The sequence below is a fragment of the Artibeus jamaicensis genome, unplaced genomic scaffold (genome assembly GCF_021234435.1).
Source record: "Artibeus jamaicensis isolate MK-2021 breed Jamaican fruit bat unplaced genomic scaffold, CSHL_Jam_final scaffold_537, whole genome shotgun sequence".
Lineage (NCBI taxonomy): Eukaryota > Metazoa > Chordata > Mammalia > Chiroptera > Phyllostomidae > Artibeus > Artibeus jamaicensis.
Window position 1 is genome coordinate 40,150,408 of NW_026522047.1, and position 11,756 is coordinate 40,162,163.

The 11,756-nt window shown below is 52.1% G+C and overlaps 1 protein-coding gene across 1 annotated transcript in view; it reads left to right on the forward strand.

Moving 5' to 3' along the window:
- SCAMP4 (secretory carrier membrane protein 4) overlaps positions 1 to 10,972 on the forward strand; it is a 21,007-nt gene extending 10,035 nt beyond the window's left edge. The window contains exons 5-7 of the mRNA XM_037138039.2: positions 82 to 183; positions 7,037 to 7,154; positions 8,966 to 10,972. Of these exons, the coding sequence (XP_036993934.2) occupies positions 82 to 183; positions 7,037 to 7,154; positions 8,966 to 9,145 (400 nt within the window). The 3' untranslated portion in view covers positions 9,146 to 10,972. The remainder of the gene's footprint in view (positions 1 to 81; positions 184 to 7,036; positions 7,155 to 8,965) is intronic.
- The last annotated feature ends 784 nt before the right edge of the window (positions 10,973 to 11,756 follow it).

The following is an 11,756-nucleotide window of genomic DNA, read 5'->3' on the forward strand; positions in this document are numbered from 1 at the left end:
GTCCCTGCCTCACATTCTCCTCTGGGCTGCTGTCACTGAGAGGCTGGGGCAGCTGTAATGGTTGTTCCTCTCTGTCTTCAGGGCCGACAGTTCCTTCAATTTCATGGCGTTTTTCTTTATCTTCGGAGCCCAGTTTGTCCTGACCATTATCCAGGCTGTTGGCTTCTCAGGTTGGGGTGCCTGGTAAGTCAGTAAACATGGCCATTGTGATGCATGTTAACACGTGAGTGCACGCGTGTCCGTCCGTGAAGGCCGAGTGAGGTAACATAGACCCAGCTTCCGACGGCTTCCTGCTCTTGTGAATGCTCCAAGGAGGTGCCAGGCAGTGGGGCCAGACGTCTGCTCCACCCCAGCCCCCAGCGCCTGTGTGCAGAGGCTCCACCCATGCTGTGCTGTGAGTGCGTGGTCACCAGCCACGCTGGGCACAGAGGAGAAACCCAGGAGCGTGGGCCAGCAGCCTGTCCTGGGAGGAAGAGTGACCCCACCATCTGGGGAGATCTGGTCTTCTCTTTGCTGAGCTTTAGGGTTACCATACATTTTTTGTGGCTGCTGTAACAAATTACTCCCAACTTAGTGATTTATAATAAAACAAACTCCTCATTTCCAGTTCTAGGGAGTTCACCACAGATCTCATGGGGCTAAACCCAGGTGTGAGCAGGACTGTCCTTCTGGGGCCTCCAGGGCGGAATCGTTTCCTCTAGAGGTGCCACACCTCTGGCTTATCACCCCTTCCTCTGTCTTCACAGCCAGCAGCGCAGCCTCTCCCATCTCTCTGACTGTCCTTTCTGCTTCCCTCTTGTGAGGACGCTGTGATGACACAGAGCCCCCCAGGGAATCCAGGGTCATTCCCATTTCAGAACCTTAACCCCACCTGCGAACTCCCTTTCCCACATAAGGTGCCATGTCCACAGTTCCCAGGGCAAGGACGTGGGCACCACTGGGGCTGTTACAGATCACAGTGCCGTGTCCACAGTTCCCAGGGCCAGGACGTGGGCACCGCTGGGGCTGTTACAGATCACAGTGCCGTGTCCACAGTTCCCAGGGCCAGGACGTGGGCACCACTGGGGCTGTTACAGACCACAGTGCTGTGTCCACAGTTCCCAGGGCCAGGACGTGGGCACCGCTGGGGCTGTTACAGATCACAGTGCCGTGTCCACAGTTCCCAGGGCCAGGACGTGGGCACCACTGGGGCTGTTACAGATCACAGTGCCGTGTCCACAGTTCCCAGGGCCAGGACGTGGGCACCATTGGGGTGTTACAGACCACAGTGCCGTGTCCACAGTTCCCAGGGCCAGGACATGGTCCACAGTTCCCAGGGCCAGGACGTGGGCACCACTGGGGCTGTTACAGACCACAGGTGGAGTCTTCAGCATCCAGCGTTGGGTAGGAGGCATCTGGGGTGGCTCTCTTTACACGCATACTGCCTGGGAGTGTCCTCATGTGTTTGGTCTCTTGGTTGAGTTTTCTTCAAACATCAGGAGCTCATTCCGTCTGTGCAGTTATAGCTCCCAATTCAAAAACTTTTTTTGTGTCACGTCCTTGAGTCTGGCCCTACTTTTTTTGGTGTTATCTGGGTCTTGCTTTGGGGTGCCTTGTGGCCATCATTTCCATGGCTTTCCTCCCTGTAACTTCCCTGTGTCCCCTGGGAGAGCCAGTGTGGTCCGCCTCAGCAGTGAGAAGTCATTTAGTCTCACTTGTTTCTTGAAGCTCATGTGGGTTTATGTGACCTCTTCAGCCCCATCCACTCAACTCCTTTCTTACTCTCTGTTTCCTGCTGTGTTTGCTGCCCTCCTCTGTACGGAGTCTTGAAATCATCTGCTTTTCACCTGAGGTCATTTCCAGAACACATGTCCCTACATCTTCCTGTTGCTGCTCCTTCCCACTCTGCACGGACCCTAAATACTGGCTTTCCTAGCTGATGCCCTCCCTTATCTGGGTCTGGAGGGCTGGTGAGGTACTGTGTCAGGGTCCCCTGGACCACACATAGGCAAGAGGACAACTGTCTGCTGATTCCTGGGGTTTGTGGTGAGGACCCCAGGACTCAGCAGACAGTTGTCCTCTTGCCTGTGGTTTATACAGAGACAGGATGGCAGAATGAGCCAAGGGAAAAGGTGTGTGGGCAAGTTGGGGTGGGGGGGATCAGATGCAAGATTCCAGAGTCCTCTCCCAGTGGGCTTCCCCAAAAAGACATGTGACAGGAGGCAGATGTGGTACCCAGGGTTCTTATTGGGATTGGTCATGGCAGGTACAAGATCCTAGATTCCAGCCCTGGCTGGTGTAGCTCAGTGGATTGAGCGCGGGCCTGCGAACCAGACAATCGCAGTTCGATTCCCAGTCAGGGCACATACCTGGGTTGCAGACCAGTTCCCTGCAGGCCAGTTCCCAGCAGGGGACGCACGAAAGGCAACCGTACATTGATGTTTCTCTCCCTCTCTCCTTCCCTTCCCCTCTAAAGATAAATAAAATATTTTTAAAAATTTAAAAAAAAAAAAAGATCCTAGATTCCAGGCGGGGAGCAGGTACTCAGTGTGAACCATGTGTTTGTGCAGGTATTTTAGAGCCAGGAAGCTGCCCCTACTGGGGAGGGTGCTGGGAGCCCCCAGAGTCCAGTTCCCAGAAGTCTACCTGTCACCCTGTTTTCCACCATGGGGAGGCACAGTCCCATTTCCCTCCAGCACTGAGCAGGGCTGGGGTTAGGGGATGGGGAGGGATAAGTGCCAACCATCTGGGGCCCTCAGAAAAGGGACAAAGTGTTTTTCTCTAATGTGAGATTAAGATGAGGAAGCAAGTTTTGATAACGATGGTGGTACTTATGCAGGTGGGGTCTGAGCACCTCTGTGTGTTGGCTCTTCTGCTCCGCTTCCTAAAAGGGTGTCACAGCCCCCATTCCACAGAAGGAGATACCGCGGCCCAGGACTGGCAGGGGAGGTAGGGCACTGGTACGTGAGGCCCCATCACTTCTGTTGAGTGTATGGCCAGCAGCCCTTCCTTGCTACCAATGTTCCTGCACTCAGACCTCTGGGCTCTGGAGAGGGCACCTGGAGGATACTGTGCTTGGCCTTCTCTAGGCCCGGAGCCAGAAGTGCTGGGCAGGGAGCTGGGACCCCAATGTTCTGCAGCACCAGAAACCTATACTCACTCCCTCCCAGGTCTCACCCTCCCTGCCCTCCTGGCTCTGGGCGGCCAGCAGTCCCAAAGCTCACCACCTGGGGGCGTGAGGACCTCATCCTCCACAGGGGCTTCCTGGTAGGGTGGGAGCAAAGATCAGTAGGAACAGTTCCCTGAGGAGACCTTCATCTTACTCCCAAGCAGAAGGGATGCCCTCAGGAGTGGCCCTGTCATGGTTACCGGCTCCTGTGTGGTGCAGACCTCTCACTCCCTGCACACTCATGATCTGCTTTGCAAACACACTCCTGTGAATCTGTTAAAGAGAAGGGTGCTTTAGAATATGTTAATATACGTAAATATGACCATGATTCCATCTCCTAAAACTCCCACATTTCCTTAAACTCAGGTGCTCAGAATGTGTATACTATTTCTTGTTCCTTTTTTTTTTTTTTTAAAGAATTCATTATTCTCAGAGAGAGGGAGAGAAATATCAATGTGTGGTTGCTTCTCACATGGCGCCCACTGGGGACCTGGCCTGCAACCCAGGCATATGCCCTGACTGGGGATCAAACAGGCAAGCCCTTGGTTAGCAGACCAGAACTCAAATCCACTGAGCCACACCAGCCATTGCTAAATGGCTATTTGTAAAGGAACAGTCCCCTGCTAGTGTGGCTCAGTGGATTGAGTGCCAGCCTGCAACCCAAAGGGTTGCCAGTTCGATTCCCAATCAGAGCACAAGCCTGGGTTGTAGGCCAGGTCCCCAGTAGGGGGTACACAAGAGGCAAGCATACATGGATTTTTTTTCTCTCTTTCTCCCTCCCTCTCTATCTAAAAAATAAACAGATAAAACCTAAAAAAAAAAATAAATAGCCTTTTAACCTTAGATACTCTGAGGTTAACAGAACATGCTGTGACAGGACAGAGTGCTGCCATCCAGCTGTCACCTGAGTCCTTTGCCTCCACCCAGACCGCAGGCTCCATTTGCGTTTCTGCAGCATTTCCACGAAAGCCGTTCTATTCAGGAACCCTTGTAGCATTTACTTAGCTGTCACTTTAGCAGTGTGTTCACATCAGGCTCGGGTTAGTGGTGCCCATTTCTGTGGGTCGGTATCTCTCTCCGGCTCTCACTGATCTGCAGGCACTACTGTCCCGTGTAGTGTCCTGCAGTCGGGGTTTTTAGAGTAATAGCTTCATTGAGATGCATTCCATGGACCAAAAATTCACCCTTTAGGTGGATAAATTAGTGTTTTTAGTACATCCACGGGCTTGCGCAGTCATTACCTCACACCTGTTTCCAGAATGCTTCATCAGCCCCCAAGGAAACCCGGCCCCATCAGCAGTCGCCTCATCCATTCTCCCAGCCCCTCACGACCATTAATGTAGTTTCTCTCCATGAGCATTTGGACATTTTACATAAATGGAATCACGCCCTGACCAGCGTGGCTCAGTTGGTTGGGCATCATTCCACAAAAGAAAAGGTCGCCAGTTTGATTTGTGGTTAGGACACATACCTGGGTTGCAGGTTTGGGTACCAGTCAGGGCGCATGAGAGAGGCAACCAATCGATGTTTCTCTTTCTTTCTCACTCTCTTCCTCAGTCTATAAAATGAATAAATAAGTAAGTAAATAAATTCCTTTTTAAAAAATTGAATCACATGCCTTTTGTGTCTGGCTTCTCTCACTGAGCATCGTGTGTTCAAGGTTCACCCACGTTGCAGTGAGTGACGGTGGTCACTCCTTCACTCCTTTCCATGGCTGAGTGATATTCCACATGTGGATGGACCACACTGTGTTTGTCTGTCCATCAGCTTATAGACACTTGAATAGTTTTTCCTTTTTTGCTGTTGTTAGTGGTGCTGCTGTGAAATTTCTGTGTTTTTGTGTGGGTAGGTATTTTTGTTTCAGATATCCAGGAGTGGCATTTCTGGGTGACATGGGAACTGTTTTAATTTTAACCTTCTGAGGAGCTGCCAGATTCTCCCACAGATTTTGCAGGCTGCGTCCTCCGCTGTCCTTTCTCATGTTCTGTCCCCCTCTCCCTGGTCTGTCCCCTCCCGCTCGCGGCTGAGCGGCCGTGGGGGAGCACCTGGCACCCCCACCCTGTCCCTGCCCTGTGTGCCCAGACCACTCTCCGCCCTCCTGTGTCCCATACGCTGTGTGTCTGGACCTCTGGATACAATTGGAGTGCAGTAGGCTCCCCACTCACCCGTTTGTATGAGGCCAGTTTGTCACCAGCTCTTCCGAACGATGTCACTCTGGGCTGTACATGGGCTTGTTCTTAGGGAAGCTGGCAGTCGCCAGCTCACTCCCGGTGAGTCTAAGAGGTGGTTCCTGGAGCAGGCTCCCCCTTCCACACCCCCAACTCGTCACCTTCCCCAGAGACCACCATCCTCGAGCTGGGGCCCCCACCTGCTCGGCCCCTTGTTCTAGGGCCCATCAGATCTGGGGGATCCCCAGCAAATACAGTGCCTCCTGCCCTTCTAGGAGCCTGAGAAGGCGGCCTCATCCCTCTCCAGGCGTGTCCAGCCTCCCACCCCGCCTGGCCCACGCCGGTTGCCTGTCCGTTTCACACAGCACCTACCTGAACCTTCCATTGTCTGGTTTTCCTCACACCCCTCAAAAGTGCATATGAGTGTGTATAGAATGTTCCTCCTTCATTCACAGGGTGGGAGTGGGTACTGTGTTCACATGTGCCTATAGTGTACAAATATGCACACATGTATGTTTTCATCCACAATCTCTAGAAGGATACACAGCAGGTAGATCATGTTGGTTCCTTGTGGGCTGGGAAGGGGGTTTGGCAGGAGAGAGGCTGTTTATTGTGTATTAAGTTTCCTGAACCTCAAACTATATGCTTTTACTAGTTGTTAAGAAGAAAATGTTCTCAGAAATACAGTGTTTCTTATCTCCCCTTCCAAGAGGCAAGCATGAATAAATGAATGTTGACTTTATTTTTTTTAAAGATTTTATTTATTTATTCTTAGAGGGGAAGGAAGGGAGAAAGAGATGGATAGAAACATTGATGTACAAGAGAAACAGATCGGTTGCCTCTTGCACACCCCCAACTGGGGGCCTGGCTGGGAATCAAACCAGTGACCCTTCAGTTCACAGGCCAGTGCTCAATCCACTGAGTCACACCAGCCAGGGCAGATGGACATTATTCTTTATGTGGGCCAAGGATGTGCTTTGTTCATAGGACCTTACTGTGCCAACTGAGGTTCAACTTCCTTTCTTGCCTTTAAGTTTTCTACCATCTCCTTAGTATTCTGTTTAGCGGTTATAGCATAATTCATGTTCTTCTTGTTCCCAGCCAGTGGACATGTAGGGTCTTCCCAGCTTTTCATTATTCCAAAAGATTGCTGTAACATTAATTCTTGGAAGTAGAATAGTTGGGGTAACTAAATCTTTTTACTGATAATGCTCCATTGACCTCCAAAAAGGGTGTGTACCACCACTAACAGAGTGGTGTTTGTATCTCTGTTTTCTTGAACATATGACGTTTGCCTGTGTGATGGAAATGATACTTATTCTAACTTGCACATCTTTTTTTTTTTAAGATTTTATTTATTTATTTTTAGAGAGAGGAAGGGAGGGAGAAAGAGAGAGAAAAATATCAGTGTATGGTTGCCTCTCACATGGCCCCCACTTGGGGACCTGGCCTGCAACCCAGGCATGTGCCCTGATTGGGAATCAAATCAATGACCCTTTGGTTTGCAGTCCATGCTCAATTCACTGAGCTATACCAGCCAGGCCAAACTTGTACATCTTTATTGGTGGGTCTGAGCCTCATTTTGTGAGTTTATTGGACTCTCTGTAGTCCTTGTGAGAATTGCCTTTGTCTTGTTAGTTTGTCAGGGCTCTTTACATATGGAGGGTGGTGGTCCCTTGTCTGGCACACATGCTAGCACCCACACTCTCTCCCCTTGCAGTGGTTGGTTGGCAGCAATTGGATTCTTCCAGACCAGCGTGGGGGCCGCCGTCATCATGCTGCTGCCGGCCATCATGTTCACAATGTCAGCCGCCATGATGGCCATTGTGATCATGAAGGTAAGTCCTCTGAGTGCTGAGATGTCTGACTTCTTCCCACATGTCCTCTCACCTGGCCCCTGGGACTTATCCTATTCCCATTTCAGGAGCGACAGACTGAGTGTCTGGGAAGTGATTTGATCTGCATCAGCAGGGAAGTTGCTCTCAGGTTCTGGACCCTTAACTGCTCAGGCCAAGACCCAGCCTGTCTCCTCCATGGTGGTCTTCCAAGGAGGAATGACCTGGAGAAATGGCACAGTGTGGGCTAATGATGACTGCATCTCCCTTTATGTATGCCCCCAGCACACACTAGTCACAAAGGTCTGTCCACGCTGGCTACATGTTGTCATTGGTAGTTAAATTCAAATTAAGTAAAATTAAATAAAACTAAATATCCAGTGTGTCCATTGTGCCCAGCTTATCCCCTGTGTTCAGTGGCCGCATGGGGCTGGTGTCCTCACAGCAACTTTTGCAGCATCACGGAAAACTCCCCTGGATTGCGCCGCTGTGATACGTGGGGGCTTCCAGCGAGAAACATTTGCACTCTAGTCCTGGAGGCACTGGCCACTAGAGGGTTGTCCTGGAACCCCATGAAAGCCGATGGGCAATGACAAGGTTATTGATGTGTCTACCCCAGCACTCCCAGAGGTGGCCATCTCTGCTGCATGCACAGGGTTGCTACTCAGGGAGGTTGGCTGCGTGCTGAGCTGCATGATTGCCACAATTTTTAGAGATGGGTGTGGAGTCCCTCCCAGCTCCTTGCCACATGGTTCTAGCTGTTGCAGCGTGCTTCGAAGCTGGGCTGCCTAGTTGGCGCACTTGGCTGTCAGCGAAGACAAAGCAGTGCCTATCTTCTTAATTTCACATCCCACCGTCCTTTCAGCTATAGGACAGTCTGAAGGGACACACCAGCACAAACCACGAGTGTACTTAGAAATACCACAGGTGATTGTTAGTGAGATTCCAGAACAAAATCCGTAGGGAAACTGAGAAGTTCTGCGCCCACTGGAACTTCTGCTTAGCAGCACACATGTAACAAATACAGGCGAGAAGCTGGGGAAAATTCCAGCACAGTGTGAGAGAGAAAGGGCCCAAACCAGACTGAGTCCCCCCCCAAAGATACAGGCGACTCCCTTTGTCAAGTCCCCAGGGCCACCCCAGGTTTGGGGATTTGCTGGGAAGAAATTTGCATAGAAGGACACATTTCCATGGAAAACAACAAAACCGTTTATTTTCACTAGTAATCAAGAGCCTCATGTTAAAACAAAGTGCCATTTTCTTTGTTATTGAATTTGCCAGGATTTCTAGAAAGAGAACAGCCAGGTGTTCCCAGTGGTGCAGCCTGGGACAGGGCAGCACAGCCTTTCTGGCTGGTGGGGGTCGGTGGTGCGGCCCCAGGGGTCCCTGTTGAGGACGTCGCCACAGTACCCATCGATGGCTGCGTGTGACTTGTGGGCCTGGGCCTGACACTCCCACAGCAGGAGGGCATCGAGTAATTAGCACAGGTTTCTGGTGGGTTTCTCCATTGCCTGCAAGTGCCCTGGGAGAGACAAGCCCCAAATCCATGACAGGACCAGGCTCTCTCTGTGACAGATGTGCTGTGGGCCTCACAGGACAACAGAGGCTGGCACCAAGAGGCACCAGGGGGCTGTGGCTCAGGGCTTGGTTTTCTGAGTTCATGACCTTGGATTCTGTGTTCTTTCTAACATTTCCACAAAAACTATTCTGTGGCCTTTGTAATTCCTTTCAGAAAAGCTCAACCTTAAATGTGAGTGGTCTCCCTGGCGTACATGGAAGTGCTGATCTCTGACCTCTGCTACCACCCTCTGCAGGTGCACAGGATATATCGGGGAACCGGTGGAAGCTTCCAGAAGGCACAAACAGAGTGGAACGCAGGCACTTGGCGGAACCCACCGTCTCGGGAGGCCCAGTTCAACAACTTCTCGGGGAACAGCCTGCCTGAGTACCCTACTGTGCCCACCTATCCAGCCAGTGGCAGCCAGTGGCCTTAGAGGGCACTGACTGGCCTTGCCACCCACCTGCCATTGCCATCCCTCCTGCTCCTTCCCATCCACTCCTGGCAGCCATGCTGGGGCTGGTGAGGCCCTGGGCATCTGTTCCCTGCCTTTTCTAGGTGGCAGATAGGCCACTCCTCAACCAGGACAGCAGCAGGGGTTGGTGGCCACCAGGAGCCCCCTGTGTTGGGATGGTGGCCCTGGCAGCCCTCGGGGACCCGTGCTCGTGTTCATCTCACTTCCAAGAGTGGGGCTCCTGGCAGCACTGCCCAGAAGCGGCCAGCTGTGCCGTTGGGCAGAGGGACACCCCTCTTGCTCCTAAAGACGTTTGGTCACATAATGTCTACTGCCACAGCCATACCCTCTTCACTTGGGGTCTCAGAGAGCTGACCCTGGGCCTCCCCGGGAAGTTGGAAGTAGGCTGGCTGCCCTCCATCCCAGGGCTGGTGATGCTAAGAAGGGCTCCAAGAACTCCCCCACCCCCATTTAGGACCATCGCCCTCCCCCAGTGCTCGGGAAGAGCGGTGCCTTCTCAGCACCAGGTTCCCTTCCATGCTGGTGATGTAGACACTTCAGGTACAGCTGGGTCCTTGACATTTTTATCCCCTTGAGTTCTCTGTTCATTTGTAACTGGGGACTCATGGGATGGCCATAGGACAGTTTACCACCTCAGTGCCAGGATCTCAGCTTCTCCCTGTCCATCTGTCCCAATTGCTTGTCTCCAGCCTTCCTGCCCACAGTCGCTGTCCCCCAGAGATGCTCTCTTTCCCCATAATGGGTGTTAAAACCCCAAATCCTGGGCTGCTTGTACCCATGCCAGGAACCTGGCCAGGGTGTCCATCTAGATTCGAAACCTGGTACGGAACCCTTTGAGGGAAGGTACCAGCCTCTTCTCACACCATGCAGGAAAACAGGTGCATCTCAGAGTGTGGATGGTCTTGAGGTCACTGTCATCCAGGGGCCTGAGTGCTGGGCCAGCCACCACTTAGGCTGTGATCTGTACTGCCATTTCTGGATATGTGGAAGCAGGTGTCACTTCTCAGGAGAACAGCGTTTTAGGAAGAAACAAGCTGTGACAAAATTCTGTGCCTTACTGAGGAATATGAACACCATCACTTCTCCCCCAGATTCTTCTAGCTCTTTCTGAGGTAGAGGAACCAGATGTCCTGTGGGCATCGCCACACCTTTGTGAATGGACTGGCTGAGGGATGTGCCCTGGTGGCCTCTCAACCCATTGGCCAGGCTTCAAGTACTGTTGTCCCTCAGCTCCCAACTGCCTGTCCCTTGGGGCAGGGCCAGGGACCCATTCCTGTCACACCATGCTCCTGGGCTGTCTTCGGAAGCTCTGATGTGGTGGAATGTGTTCTCACATATGCTTGCTTTCGATTCTTCTGCCGAATGCCATGTGGTGTCCGCGTGGTGCTTCCTCGGGGACCCTGAGGGAGCACTCGGGCCTGACTCTTGGGGGGGTCCCCCAGCTGTGGTTTCCTTTTGGACCGTGACCACCCCAGCTGACAGGCTGGCCTTGAGGGCCTGGGGGGCTTCCAAGGGTGAGTACTCCTGAACAGAGAACATGAGCCTTGGTTTCCCAGGTTCTCAGTAACATCCCCGAGCCAGCTCCCTGCATGGATGAAGGTCCACTCTGCTAATTGTGGACTGAATCTCATCTTGGCTGATAGGAATACAGCTGATTAACCAGGTGCAGGATAAACATACATGAGCACCCTTCAACCCTCACCCCACTGTACGTGGCACCTGTTACATACGTCATAGTAGATTTTGTTACTTGGAAATATTCTGGAAATAAATCCTTTCTGCAGTAGACCAAGCCTTGTGGGGCCTGTCTGTGGTTTGTGTCGTGTGTGCATGCCCGTTTGTGCCCATTCGTGGTTTTACCCCGCCTGGGCCTCCTGTCAAGCACCTCAGCTCCCACGGCCTCCAGCAGAGTGACACCGGGACTGGCCTCTGCACCTGCACCTGTGCTTGGTGGTGGGCCGCCCCTGCCAGCAGCAGGTGCCAAACCTCCCCTTGCACCAAGGACAGGGCCCAGCACTGCGCACCCTAGGCATCTTGTGCTCAGGTGATGTCCACACCCCACTGCAGTGTGGTTTCCTTCAGGTTTTTCTTTTAAATCAACTTGTTTCTTCACGTTCAACAGTTTCCATTTGAAAAAGGAAATTTACTGCAAATGACAATCCAGTTTGTGTTATCCAAAGAGTGAGGTCTGAGAAAACCTCAGGGCATTGTCAGCTCCAGAGAAATAGCCCAGAAGACCAGCTGTGAGACGCATGGGTTTGTGTGTGTGCTGGTGGCAGCCAACCAAGGCAGTTTCCTGCCAAGTCCCATCCGGCCTGCAGATGGGCCGCACCAGGGGAGGCTGGGTGGTGAAGTTTGCCACCACCCAGACTATCCATACAGGCTTCTAGAGCACAGAAAACAGCAAGATGGGGCATGCGGGGGGTGGACACTCGTGCAGAAGTTGTGTGAGATCAAAACGGAAGCTGTTCCTCTGCGGTTGCTTACAGACCAGGTTCACATCTGAGAACAGTTTCTGTTTTGTCATTTCTTCAAAGATTTTTTTATTTGTAGAGAGAGAAGTGAGGGAGAA